At 31.0% G+C, this 15,436-nt stretch overlaps 1 protein-coding gene across 3 annotated transcripts; it reads left to right on the top strand.

Moving 5' to 3' along the window:
• The first annotated feature begins 4,974 nt into the window (after positions 1-4,974).
• On the top strand, positions 4,975-8,519 carry LOC101246501 (transcription factor bHLH18-like). 3 transcript variants are annotated; one of them, XM_010317741.4, is made up of 5 exons: positions 4,975-5,063; positions 5,163-5,257; positions 5,370-5,819; positions 7,528-7,914; positions 8,004-8,519. In XM_010317741.4, the coding sequence occupies exons 2-5, from the start codon at positions 5,234-5,236 to the stop codon at positions 8,097-8,099; spliced, it is 957 nt and encodes a 318-aa protein (XP_010316043.1). In that variant the 5' UTR covers positions 4,975-5,063; positions 5,163-5,233; the 3' UTR covers positions 8,100-8,519. The 3 variants fall into 3 exon arrangements, with proteins under 3 accessions (XP_010316043.1, XP_069150153.1, XP_019068087.1); XM_069294052.1 differs by having other exon boundaries at positions 5,022-5,063; positions 5,166-5,257; XM_019212542.3 differs by having other exon boundaries at positions 5,022-5,257.
• Positions 8,520-15,436: the final 6,917 nt, after the last annotated feature.

A 15,436-nucleotide genomic window follows, 5' to 3' on the forward strand; every position in this document is an offset into this window, starting at 1 on the left:
GAATAACTTATCCCACTATGTATATGAGATAACTTGTTCTCTTTACTATGATATAGATGGTGGCATAAGTTATCCCAAATATGACAGTAAAATTTTATCTCACGTATTTTAATTTCAAAATAATTTATTCTTGCCTCAAACAATCTAAACTATATATTTTCTTTCCGCGGTAATGATAGGGAAAAAAGTGCAATGACCGGAGTGGAGCCAAATTCGAAATTATTCACATCATTACGTAAGATGGGTTAAAATTGAAATATTTATTTTTAAGTTTCCAAAATGGCATCCGAAAGAAAGATGTTAGATGCTTCATTCCAAGAGAGTTTCCACATGTGCCTACCAATTACTTGTATTAAGTATTATTTTAAAGTTGTGAAAGTATATATTCCATCGAAAAAAAATAATGTACGTTTAATGAAAGTACTCGAAACAAGTAAGTGGAGAGAACACAATAATTGAGGGATATTTCGCTTTTTGTTCTCTTCACATTGCAGATAAGATCAAAACAGAGGGTGTGTGTTTGGTACGGAGGAAAATGTTTTCTATAGAAAATATTTTCCTGAAAAATAAGTAGATTTTCGATTTATTTTTTCATGTTTGGTTGGTGAGTAAAAAATATTTACCGAAAATAATTTTTAGTGTTTGATTTATGAATAAAAAATTATTTTTGAAAGACATCTTTTATTTTTACTAGATTCAAAAATAATTTATGGAATTAAAAATATTTTTTAAAAACAAATTTTTGGAGTGGTGGTGGTGGGGTGGGGTGGAGTGGGGGGTAGTGGGTGGGGGGAAGGGGTAGGATTGAAAAAATAAGAATTTAAAGTTGATAGCATTTTTAAAAAATAAAATTAATTTTTTGGAGGGTGATGGTTACGAGTTTAAAAATAAAAATTTTAAGCTAAAAATATTTTAATAAAGCAAAATTAATTTTACGGGGAGGGTTGGGGGTTGCGGGTTGGCCGGGGGTGGGTGGGGGGTGTCAGAGATCGGGTGAAAAAATAAATTTTGAAATTGAAAATATTTTTTTAATTATTTTTTTTTCCAAAAAAAAATGTAATTTAAAATTGAAAGAGAGTTTTGGAAAACGTTTTCCTTAATTTTTGAAGGAAAGTCATCTTCTTTAATTTTGAGGAAAATGAGTTAATTTGAAAAATATTTTCCAAAACTTTTGTCCAACCAAACATGAGAAAATTGAAAAATATTTTCCTTCGTACCAAACACACTCGGGTCTACACATCTCAATTTGTGGATTGATCAATATTGTGGGGGCCCTCATGAGGTGCTATATCATTTTGCAAATTCTTTTTATGTTAATATGACGAAAATATAAGTGATTAAAAGTAGGGTGTTAAAGAATAAAATCAAATATAAATAACTCGTTAAATTTGCTCAGAATTTTATGCGTTTAAATTAAGATAATTTGAATTGGATTTAATCTCAATCCATTCAAGTCTACTCCATTTTAATAGAATTCTCAATTTAGTCCAATTTAATCTCTAATTCAACATGTTTTAAAACTCTTTATTAAGATATGTTATTTATTTAACATATTTTAGTATTTATCTATCCCAACTCGTTTTTCAGCTCATTTAAACTCAATCCATTTGATCCCAGACTAAACTTGGATAGGTCAAAACAAACCCAATTTCAATTTCAATCCATTTTTAATATCTTCAATTTCAACCTCGCCCGTGATGGACACCCCTAATCAAAAAATAATAAAATGTGCCAAATAAATTTAGATCCCATTTTACAAATTCTGCACGTGCTGCAAATCGGAGTGGCTCCTCTTGTTTGACAAGTCATGGAATGCCACATTTTCCACTGGCTGATTTTCTTTTCTTCCTTTTGTTCTCCTTTAGGGGACTGCTACAAACCATGCATATCCGGGATTTATTACTAATAATTTGTGTTATTTTTACTATACGTAGAATTTACCTTTAAACCTTTGCTAACACATTTATATCAATTATCACACAGTGTTTCGGAGGTGATTATCCTCTAATTTATCCACCTTGCTCTAATATATGATATCCCGTCTTCTTGAGATATTGATTCAAGATATTTGAAATTTTCTCTTTTGAATATGACTTGTATAACTTTTTTTACTTCTACCTAGCTCCATCTCATATGTTACATTATTGAACTTGCGTTTCAAATACTTTGCTTAAATTGCTAAATCTCTTAGCTTTGAAGACTCCTTTGCAATTTGAATATAAAACATTTATCTTGACTTCAAAAAGATTCAAGTTGATCTTCATTACTAGTATAAAATAAAATAAAATAAGAAGCCCTATTTTGACGAAAAGGAGGTAATTATACCATGGGAAAACAAGAAAAAATGGTAAACCATCCTCTCGGGCCTTTAATTAACTACAGTATAGAAGACTTGGATTGCATTATTTAAATTTGCTTTGAAAGACTTTGACATAGACCCCTATCATGATTATTTTACGAAAAAAAAATACAAAAAGAAGGGAAGGCTTGGATTTCTTAACATCCATGTTTGGTTAAATACTCTGAAACTATTTTTGGCAATACTTTACCTTAATTAAGCATGATTAATATTTCAAAAGTATTTTAGAGAGTTTTTAATTATTTCACTTTAATTTGGCTTTTTAGGAATTTGGTCAAATTACTAAAAGTCATATTATAATGCTATTTATTTTAATTAATCCAATTATTTATTATCCTTTTTTATTCCTTACTTGTCTTATAATTCCACAATTAATTACTCAATAATCAATTTTTCTTTTTCAAAGTTGATGACCGAAATTCAAAAGAAAAAGAGGAGAGCAAAATGAAAATGATAATATCAGGGAGTCATCCGATCAGTCGCATATCTTCCTATCTTACTTTTCGATGAGATATTTTTCCATTCACATTTAATTGTCAATTTTAGCTATCAAGAAAAGATAAAAAAGAAATTAATATTTTATCTTTATCGTTAATTATTTATTCTTCAAATTATTTTTCAAAACCTAATTATATAAATCAATTAATAAAGACAGTACAGTAAAATAATCATGTCAATCATTATTTTTTCTTAATTTATATAGTAAAATCTAAATATGACAAATAAAAATAAAAGTAGAAAATAATTCATTAGTTAATTATAACCAACATATTTTTCTCAAAGTTGATGAGGGAAATTAAAAAGAAAAAGAGTAGAGTAAAAGTGAAAATGATAAGAGGGAGTAGATCGATCAGTTGCATATCTTTTTTATCTTATAATCCAATGAGATACTATATATGTGCTTTGTAATTGAAGGAAGTTTAATTATTAATGCTTGTAAGTTGATGTATTTAATTAGTCACGTTTGGTTCTATCATCAACATTATAATTAAATTACTTTTTATTGGAACAACTGTGATGTTAACAGAAGAAGGACGATTCACGAGGTTGTATTAATTAATTCGAATATGATGACATGGCTTGCCCCAATTGGAATTCTTCATATGAACCCACTACCCACTATACACTAATCCCTTTCTTTTCTCATTATGCTTAAATTGATTACTAATATAATGTTTTTATGTTTAAACTAATTGATTCGAATTTTTTCTATATTTTCTTAAAGTCATTATCAGCTGTCTTTTTCTTCTTCTATATCCTCTTTACTTTATCAAAAGACCCTTTATGCCGGGAAGCGTTACCAATAAACCGACCCCATAAAGTCGAACATTTAACATTGATAAAATAGTAGCTTTCGTCGTCTACTTTTATTTGTAATTGTAATGTTATGTTTTTCAAAAGTTAAATTGATTATTTTTTAAAGTTAAATTAAATTATATTAATTTAATATTTTAAATAAAAATATTTATATATTTAAAAATTATATGAAAAATAATACAAATTGTAATTTTTTGCATATCAAATAATGAAAAAATACATCTTAAAATGTTATTTAAATTTTTTAAAGTTTAACTTTAAAAATAGAAATCAGAACAAACAATAGTGAATCGAGGGAGTACCTTCTCTTTGTACTTATATGACCAATTGACCATTTTTATACTTGAATCATCTTTATATAATCTATTAAAATCAACATGAAAGTATATAAATATTTTTGGGGATAATGCACAAGTACCTCCTCAACTTATGCCCGAAATCTCACAGACACACTTATACTATACTAAGATCCTATTACCCCTTGAACTTATTTTATTAATAATTTTCTATCCCTTTTCGGCGTACGTGACGCTATCTTGTGGGCCCAACGCTGATTGACTTTTTTTTCAAGCTAGTGACACATAGACCAAAAAGGGATAGAAAATTACTTATAAAATAAGTTCAGGGATAATAGGACCTTAGTATAGTATAAGTGTATCTCTGTGATTTTGGGCATAGGTTGAGAGAGTACTTGTGCATTTTTCCATATTTTTGTTATAGTAGGAGGTTGTAAGTATTGACGAAACTAGAAATTTTAATATATATATATTTAAAAAGAAATTGTTTTCAATCCATATACGCAACATTAATTTTTATATACACCATATAATTTTTCAATTAAGTGTTTGAATTATCACCCTTCCGTCAGTATGTAAATACTCCACTGTTTGTAAATTGTAGTACTAGTAAAACAACACAGTTTTAATTGAAGAAAATTATTGACATTGCTGTTACGTTACGCGCATAAAAGAGTCAGATTCAGATTGGTCTCAAAATTGAAGCGCTACATAAAATGTATTTTTCCTATAAAACTGGAGTTAGAAGGTCAAAAAGATAATACTAACGAGGCAACACAGATTAGAGTAAAGTAAATTTGAATCTGATGATAAAACGAAGAAGTTTCCATCATCTAAACTTTTAACATGTGCTTATTCTTATATTTATATATTATAACTCCTATTATTTTAATAACTAGTATTCCTATCATAGAGAGTGTGAACACAATAATTGAGGAACACTAATTTCCACCTGTTTTTTGTATTTTCTTTTTGTTTCTTCAATTTTTTTGGCAGTCAACTCAATCACTCAAGCAGCTATAAAGACACAAGAATTCCTTCACTTGACCATCTGACACCATCTAAAGCATTTTGCCTCTCTAACTAATTAGGTAAATTAATCTTCTTTCCCATTTTACAAGACCTAATTAACTTTTCTCATTCATAAATCTTCTCCAAATACAAATCTAATTTAGATTTGAATTTTGCAGCAGGATCTAATTAGTCTTGGAATCAATCACTAAGAAGACGACGAATCTATTTTAATAAATTCCAAGCGATAATGGATACATGGTGGTCTGAAATGGTATGAGAACTCTTGTATACTGCCTTGTTGTAAAGAGTACTATTAATTGTATTTGATTTTATGTACCGATAGTTATTAACAATTTTTTTTTTCATTTAATCAAATACTACAGGAGACTAGCAATATGAATGATCACAACTTTGTTAATCAGAGCCAGGCGATGACACAATTTAATGAATTTCCTTTCAATTCTAAGCCCTTTTCTACTTTTACCCCTCCTCCTCCCTCCAATGTAATTTCTAATTACAGCTACTCCAATTCAATGTCAACCAAAAATCAATTCGAAAAGTTGAACACCTTTAAAGTCGTTAAGCATGAGGTTCCATCTGGAACTACAATAAACTTCTCTTCTTCCGTTAATTCTATGGACGATTCTGATTTTGGTGATATCGAGGCCGCCATGGGATTTGGTGCTGCTATTACGACTACTACTGATCAGAAGAAAAGTTACAATAGAACAAGTGTTCAGGCACAAGATCACGTTCTAGCGGAAAGAAAGCGAAGAGAACGCTTAACTCAGCGTTTTATAGCTTTATCTACCCTCATTCCAAACCTCAAGAAGGTAAATCTTTTTTTCTTCTTCATATTCCTGCTCAAATCAATTGAATAATTAATGGAGTTTTTCGAATTCCCAAATGGTAAAGCTATATCGATTCTGTTGTGCGGAATTTGAGATAATACGAGAAAATATAAACGCGAAAAACAAGACAACAGATTTACGTGGTTCACCAATAAATTGGCTACGTCCACGGGATAATGAGTGTGCTCATCCGCAACTAGGACAGATGTGATAGGATGCCCTAGAATCAAGAACCCACACATCTGAATAATGAGTGTGCTCATCCGCAACTAGGGCAATATCTTCTTCAGAATTGGTGTCTTCTTCAGCAAGAGCAGCAGACACTGATTGTTTTTCCGATTGCTTCTTCTTCTTCGGACAATCAAATTTCCAATGTCCCTTCTCCTTGCAGTAATTACAAACATCATCCGGCTTTGCACCCTTCGACATCGGCTTATTTTTCTTTCCGCCGTTTTTCCTTCCCTTTCCGCTACTGGTGAACAGACCGGAAGGCTGTATGTCCGTACTTGTGCCGTTAGCCTTATGCCGTAATTCCCTGCTATGAAGGGCCGATCTGACTTCTTCCAGTGACACAGTATCTTTCCCAACAATGAACGATTGAACAAAATTCTCAAACGACATTGGGAGAGATACTAACAGAATCAGGGCAGCATCTTCATCCTCGATCTTCACATCGATATTACGCAATTCTAATAGCAAAGTATTCAATTGCTCTAAGTGTTCCCTGAGTTGTGTACCTTCAGCCATTCGTAAACCGAATAGACGTTGTTTCAGAAGCAGCTTGTTGGTTAGAGATTTTGTCATGTACAAACTCTCCAGCTTCAACCACAGACCAGCAACAGTCTCTTCATCCGAGACCTCCGTGATGACGTCATCCGCGAGACACAGCATGATCGTCGAGTGCGCCTTTTCCTCCAGAATCGCCATCTCAGGAGTAACAACGGCGTTCTTGTCTTTCGACAACGGCGCCCAGAAGCCTTGCTGTTTCAACAAAGCCCGCATCTTGATCTGCCATAAACTGAAACTGTTCCTCCCTGTGAATTTGTCGATTTTCACGTTCAAAGCAGACATCTCGAATTCTCCAAGAACACCGATTAACCGAGAGGCTCTGATATCAATTTGTTGTGCGGAATTTGAGATAATACGAGAAAATATAAACGCGAAAAACAAGACAACAGATTTACGTGGTTCACCAATAAATTGGCTACGTCCACGGGAAGAGAGGGAGCAGTTTTATTATGGAAAGGCAAAAACAGAATTACAGAATAGGGTTTCCCATAGCGTCTATATATAGTGCTAAGCTACCCCTAACAGGCTTGGGCCCAACATACAGAATCAACAGAAAATTAAGGGCCCAATACAACAACATTGTATACCGTCAGGCCGGGGGCGTCTCCGCCCCCCCGGACCCCAGGCCAGGGGGCACGTCGCCCCCCTGGACCCCCCGATTCGCTGATCGGGCAGCGAGACCCCCGTCCTTTCTGTTTGTAGCGGGTCCAATTCAAGGCATTCAACAGATTTATGTACAAAAAGTTATCCATGGTCAAACAGGCATCAATTATGTGATAGTGCAGTGCAATAATGTTGGAGTCAAAATACATCATGTCCAAAATTATATAGAATTACTTTTGTACTAAGGTCTTTTAAATGTATAGTCCTAATTATGTATGATTAAACATACTCTTAACAGTTGGACAAAGCAACAGTACTGGGAGATGCTATCCAGTATATAAAAGAGCTGGAAGAACAAGTAAAAACCCTTGAGGAAAAAAACAAGAAATGTAGTGAGGAACCGGTGATTCCACCAGCAAAGAGACCTCGATTGGTCTCCAGTTGTGCCGATTCATCGTCGTCCGACGAAATATCCAGTGTTAGTACAGTCTGCACAGATCGATCATTGCCAGATATTGAAGTTAGAGCTTCAGATGGAAATATTTTGATAAGGATTTATTGCAAAAAACAAAATGGGATGATGAAGGAAATATTCAATGAAGTGGAAAAACTTCATCTTTCTATCATTAGTTGCAGTGTTATGCCTTTTGGCTACAACACTTCCCACATCACCATTATTGCTCAGGTAATCATTCAAAATTAAACTTCGAACTATACCATTAATTGCTTAATTATATTTTTTTAATAATATTTTTGTCCGTTTAATTTAAACAGATGGATCATAAATTAACAAGCAATACACCAAATCATGTTGCAAATAGAATCCGAGCGGCGATGGTGAAAGAAGAAGCCAACTCATTTACAGCATAGCGATGAAGATTATACAATTAGAAGTTAATTAAGGTCTTTAATTTGTTTAGAATATAATTAAGTGTAAGTTGTGCAGATCTGTTTTTGCGGATCGGATGAACATCACCTGGAAGTGGGGTCATAATGACTTGGTTTAGGGTTAATGGTTTCCATAATTGGATGCTTTAATTTGCTTTTTTGTGGGTTAAAAAAGTTGAACCCCGTTTTGCAATTAGCTCACGTGCTAAAAATTGAGACTTGGCTCTCATCTTTTTGACAAGTCATGGAATTCCACTAAGTGGTCTTGTTTTCCTTAAATTTGTCTTTTGGGGCTAAAAATGACTAACTAGTGTGTTTGTACTACTTTACTTATGTGCACTCTTTGTCTCCACCGTGTAATGTAATAATAAGGACATGTGCAGTGGATTTTTTTGTGAAAAATATGAGTGTGTATTTTTTTAACAACGTTGTTTTATGTGACAAAACTAATTTGACTCAAAGTTTATTAAAAAAATTTAAAAAAAAAGTTGTAATCTTGATAGAATTTTTATATGGCTATTTCTAAGATATTTGAAAATTAATTTATAACCGTACAAATAAAATGCATATGTCTATTTGACCAACAAATCAGGTTATTCTACCACCATTTTGACCTGTCTTTCTCCTTCTTGACCTCGTTCTTCTGGGCATCCATTCATTCATGTAAAGACTACCAGAAAGCAAAGAAAAAAAATTAAATGAGAGATCAATAATTGATGTACTATTATAGAAGTATTATACCTGCTTCCGTATGAGAATTTGACATAAGCGAGCTAATTTTGTAACGGCAAAGTCTACGGCCCGCTTGGCCATAGATTTTCCAAATAATATTTAGGAAAAAACTTGATAAATAGTGTTTATACATATATTTTGCTATTATTTGGTAAATATTTTTGGTAAATATCTCAAATTCCTAAATTTTTTTTTTTAGTATTTGGATCAAATCTCATTATTTGAGATCTTTTAAAAAATAAATTTTTGATCCCAAACTTTTATTTTTTATAAAAACACCCTCTATAGTTGTTGCTTACATTGTATTACATAATTTTTTATGGCAAGTGCTTTTCCTTGTGTGGATCCTATTTCAATGGGAACTTGATGAGTCGATCCACCTACACGTCTTGCTTTTACTGTTATATCATGTTGGCGATTTCTGATGTGAATTCGGCGGGTCGTCCCCCCTTCCTACGGGTTCCCCCACCGACCCAGTGACACACCAACCACGCCCCTTCTCTTTCTCCGATCATAAAGCCCCCTGATGAAAGAACATGAAACCATTCTGTTTCAATAGAGGTACGAGAAACGGTTGGGGGCAATGAAGTAGGTGAAGTGGTTGGATTTTGCGAGCTGTTCCAGACCCTGCCTTACACACCTTATTTATCCTGCCTGCCGCCCTTGGAAACAGCCTTCCTTAGCTTTCGCCCTCCCACACTTTCAGACCCTTAGTTTCACTTGGTTGGGGCAGAGTTTCAGCCTGCCTTCCACCGAATATAAAAAACCTTAGAGCTGCCTAACCTGCTGACATCCCGGCGAAAAAATTATGTTACTTTCAAAGTAGTGACGAAATATTCGGTAAATGTTAAATGATATATGGTTATGGATGAAAATGATGAGCAATCGGCTAAAGATAACAAAGTCATGTGTTTTGTCTAATTCATAATGTATGAAATGATGCTTGTTAATTACTATATTATTCTAGTGTCATAGATACTATTTGTTATTGTTATAACAAAGATTGACTCGTAAGACAAACTTATGATTAATTTTAATATTTTTAAAACTTATGAATATAAATCATATTTTTCTAAAAAAATAAAATATATTTTTCAAATATTATGATCAAACACATGGTAAAATTTCACCCAAATTTTTATCTAAACAATATTTACCAAAAATATTTACAAATCTATGCCCAAAGCAAGCTAAGTGGATCTCAGTTATTGAGAGACAAATATTTGTTAGACCATTTTGCACCGGTCAAAATAAATTTTAACCTTGTTCCCTTATTTTAATTGGAAGTCCTTTCTCCCCTTTTGTCTCCTAAAGTGTACGTTTTATGACACAAACCAGAACTGTAAAAAGTGAACGCTAATCCCGACAATTTAGTGTTAATTGGCAGGATAAATAATCTCCTTATTTTATTTCGATGGTATTATTTTTTAGTGTTCATTGGCGGGATAAATAATTTCTTTATTTTATTTCGATATTATTATTCTTTATTCCATCAATCGAACCACTCTAATAATATGAGAAGTAATTTATAATGTTGCATTTGCAGTAACCAAAGTGAGAGATCCAGAACTCTATGAGTGCTTCAATGAGATATGGTAATCTACTCATAATTTAGCCAATCTCAGAACCTGAAAGTTGTTAATTAAGCAAAAGAAATTTCACATTTTCTCATAAATAGAAAAAAGCTAAAAAACAAAATCACTAAATACTTTTTATTCCTTCTACTTTTTTTACGATGAAAATATAACCCAAGAATTGAATCCCTTGCATTGTACTTGCACAATTGGAGAGGTTGATCTAAATAATGATATGTTTTTTTAGCCCTTATCTCGTCCTTGTGAATGAGTTAGCTTTTGCCACACTACAACAAAAATAACTTTAGCGACAGTAAATATTGACACTAATAAAGAGTGTTAAAGCATTTATCGGCATTAGTTAAGTATCGTTAGAACCAATGTTGTTACTAAAGGCTTTAGGGACATATACAAAGAGTGACAATTTCCGTTAAAAATACATATTAGCGATAATTCATTAAAAATTAAATATCGCTAATGGTCATTTTTGTTATAGTATAGACTCAAATAGAATATATAACGTAGACTTGCTTAACTCGATACACGGAATTAAAATCTTTTGTTGCATCCAACCAACAACGTACAAAATTTTCTTTCATTTTCACTTTTGGAGGTATGTCCAGGGATCTTTTGAAAAGTCAAATTTTCATTTCTAATGAGAAAATGTAGCAGCTGTTAATGACACAGTTCTAGCAATTAACATCCAACCATGTGCTCCACAGAAAAAATAGAAATTAAAGAAGCAAATTCCCGACCAACCGACCAACATCAGAGGACTTTTAGTCCAGTCCTATAATAATTTCTAGAAAACGTAGTTTTAGTAGAATCAGGTGATCGGTCTGCTCTACGCGTAATTTGACTCAAAAATCTTCCTTACTCTACCGTACCGTTTGGACTTTAGCTAGAATTTAAGGTTCAAATATACTTTTGAAGTGATCTGCTATCCATACTCAAAACGTACAGCTACTAGGTTTGGTATGAACAGTAAGATTCCTCAAAACTTGGAATACAATGTAGTCAGTAATATATTTTCTTCAACCAACATATATAATATACAATATCATAATGCAACTCTCATAGACACCGGCCATGTAGCTTTCACCTTTTCTTTTCATTCTTGACTTTCAATACTATTCGGTATCCAAAATTCACTAGCCCAATTAATCTACATTTATAATAAGGTTAAATACTCGAACCGATACATCTAAATCATGGTGAAATACTCTCACTACTTGGTGGTATGTAATTTGTTGACCTCTATTAATAAGGATTCCTAGTCCAATATTTTGTATTCCCATTCATGTTTTGGCTGAACATAACTACACGTATCTTAAATGGTTAATTCTTCAAGCAAGCTACTCTAATTAGGCTATAAATGGACTTATAAATTTAATTGGAGAACAATGTATATTAAAGAAAAAACAAGTTGAACCAATTTAGTTAAGGTAACCAGTAATACTCCAGATAGCATTGCCAGTTTGGTGGAACCAACACAATGTCAAATCCAATATATATATATATATAAAAAAAAAAAACATTGGCATTTGAAGGAGAAAGAAATGAGTAACAAATTTTGCCCAAGTTGTCTCTAGGCTGTTCTCAGTTATTAAGTGTTAATTAATTTTTCCTGATCTACTTTTCAAATTTATGAACCGTTTTATCATTTGACTAATTAAAGTGATGTGTGAATTAACTAGAACAGTAAATCGTGACATTGTAAATGTGAAGCGTGGAGAGAGTTAGTTCCAGCTATACCTTTTACTGGACTCCAATTAAGTTATACACTGTCAATCTAATAAAAAGTTCATACTAGCAAGTCATTTAAAACGATATATACAAGTTATCCCTCCTTAAATTATGGGATTTGTAATGTTAGAAAATAACAGAGGTTATGCAAATGTAATCTGATGGTATAATTTCTTTTACATTAATGGTATAATATATTTTCTCCGTTTATTTTTATTTGTTAAGAGAATTCATTGGATCAATATTTTAATATATATTTTTCATCTAATTGACACTTGTAAAGCGATGTGTCACAAGTGAAAATTTAACGGAGGAGCAGAACTCAAACTAAATACCTAATTGTCATTTTATTAAAGTAGTGTCATATTCTTAATTATAATCTCTATTTCTGCACCTACGAACAATGCGTCCAAAAGATATACTATAAAATATACAGCCACACATTAAAGGAGGTAAGATGTGCCCATATTTTCAAGTAGAATATTAATAGATGTTGTTTCTTGTTTTAGAAAGAACTATCAATTTAAAATCTCTAGAAAGACCAACAAACGAATAAGTGGGAAATACAAATAAAAATAGTTTCTATGTGCATGTTTCACCTGTCTTCGTTTTTCCTATTCAGTTGCATTACTCCAACAAATTATTTATATAATAAATTAAATCTTATAAGTTCTGCAAGTAGAAATGTTGATGATCGAAATATTGAAGAACTATCTCGTTCAGAAGATTAAAGTTATTTTATAATAAATTAAATCTTATAAGTTCTGCAAGTAGAAATGTTGATGATCGAAATATTGAAGAACTATCTCGTACAGAAGATTAACGTTAACGAATTTTATTTTTTTATGCATTTGATCACGTTTGACATAATATAATTTATATATATATATATGACATACTAAGTAATTTTGAAAGCATTATTGACTCTTTCTTGAGAGCATCAAATTAACCGCTTTCATTTGCTTTGAGACTTACCCTCTAATTTTGAAAGCATTATAGCAAAACTAGTGTCATATAGAGTTTTTATAAATTAATAATGTGTAATCATGTATGATGCAACGGATATATTTGTGCTTAACGTAAATATATTTTATTTTTTTATGAAATTGATCACGTTTGGTATGCTATAATTTAATAAAACTATCTTCCATTTGAACATATCGATGATGTTAACCATAAAAAGGATAATTCACGTGGTCACAAGTCCACTCACCCATGCCTTCTAGTGTCATTTTCCTTCCTTAACTATATTACCATATGTGCCCTTCAATAAATGGTGGCCTTGTCAACACCACCTAATGTATCTACACTTCAAAATAAAATATAGAATAGGAACCTAATTTCCTTATTTAGTAAATTCATAATTAGTATATATACTATATTATATGTTTAAAAAATGTTATGTCAAAAGAAGTACTTAAAAGGAAAAAATAAGAAGGTGGGACTTAACGTCATGTCATCATCTCATATGGAAAGCTTCAAGAATTATGGGTGACTTCATGTAGAGTAATAGTAAGTGTTGCTTTCAAGACATGAAAAATAAAAAGACATTGTAACAACTTGAATTTCTCAACGCATCACTAACGTATATTATTAAACTTATCGAATCTCAATTGCAACTTATAATTGAAATAATAAGATAACAGAATCTTAAAATTAATAAGATGAGAGGATAACAGACCATATACATACATATTTATAATAAAAAAGATAGTACTCAGTTGATACCCAATTACAAATCTAAAAATATATTACTATATATCCTGGTATCTATATGGTTAGATATTCATTGAGAGATAAGTTTCACTTATTGACCCATTGAACTTTTGGGTTTAGGACGAGTTTACCAACTGAACCTCCCCTAGTTAAGGACAATGTCCTTCCTAATTACTTATATTAATTTTTGACAATCCCAAAAATATAATTTATATTCATTTATTAAATTAAATTAATTCATATTCATTTATCAAATTAAATTAATTCATACAAAAGAACCGACAAAAAGACCTTAAACGGGGACATTAAAGTATTTAAATGCTCTCTAGTTAAAAAGGAAATTAATGAAATTGCCACTGGTTAAAATATACTTAATTTTACTTGCCAAAAGTGAGGGAAAAAGATATACACTTACTTTAAAAAATCGTGATGTTATGTTTTTTAATGTCAATTTGATCAATTTTATAATCAAATTAAATTATATTAATTTAATATTATAAACTAAGTTTAAATATTTAAAAATTATACGAAATATATTATAATTTATAATTTTTTTAACATTAATATGATAAAAAAAATATATCTTTAATCAAAATTTTTATTATTTGACTCTAAAAATATACCGTGACAACTAAAAAGGAACGAAGGAATACTAAATTTGTGAAGCAGTGTACATTCATTAAGAAAATATTAGGATAATAATTGAACACCACTTTTTACTTTTGATCCTTTAACTATTCTCAAATTATTTTTGAAAATGAAATTATTCAAAGTAAAATCATAAACATAAGCAATTAACTGTGTTAAACTTATCACCAAGAAAATATAAATGAAAAGCAAAAGTGAAAGAGAATTCCAATAAATTTTTCCAATAATGAACCATTAACTTATTTTGAGTCTTAAAAAATGGCTAAAAGACAATTTATTATGGACTAGAGAGAGTATAAGCTAACGGATCGGTGGTTAATTGACACCAATTTCAATTGATCTAGGAAAATATAACCAGATTAACAGCTAATTAACCTATACGCTATTACTTATCTTTCCATTAATTTTCCCTATAAATATTATTTATCCATTTGTTTTAATAAATAAGCAACTGGGTTAACGAACTTATGATTAAGACTCAAGTAAAAAAAAAAGGGACAAAAAGACAAAAATTCCGGTTATAGTTATAATAAAGCGAGTTTAATTTAGAGAAAAAAATGACAATTAACAGTCATTTTCAGAATAAAGAATTTTAATTATCAACCAACTGCAGTTGTGATAACTTTTTTTAAAAATCCATTAAAGAAGTGAACTAAAACCACCTCTTAAAAAAAAAAACTGTTAAATAAATAAACCAACATTACGATGATAGTCGCAATGACGACACCCCAACGTCAACAAATGTTGTTGGGGAGAAACCTAAAATTAACTGGTAATTGGTTTAATTTATTATATCATCTGTTTTTATTTATTAGTCATATTTACTAAAAATAGTAAATTCTTAATAATTGTCATTTTACAAAATTAATTTATAAATAATATAAATTTTTTTCTTTTATCCTT

This window comes from Solanum lycopersicum, chromosome 2 (genome assembly GCF_036512215.1).
Source record: "Solanum lycopersicum chromosome 2, SLM_r2.1".
Lineage (NCBI taxonomy): Eukaryota > Viridiplantae > Streptophyta > Magnoliopsida > Solanales > Solanaceae > Solanum > Solanum lycopersicum.

Coding starts and splice junctions, on each gene's coding strand:
- LOC101246501 (XM_010317741.4), top strand. CDS start 5,234: ATGGATACATGGTGGTCTGAAATG. Junction 5,258..5,369: donor ATACATGGTGGTCTGAAATG/GTATGAGAACTC, acceptor CAAATACTACAG/GAGACTAGCAATATGAATGA. Junction 7,915..8,003: donor ACATCACCATTATTGCTCAG/GTAATCATTCAA, acceptor TAATTTAAACAG/ATGGATCATAAATTAACAAG.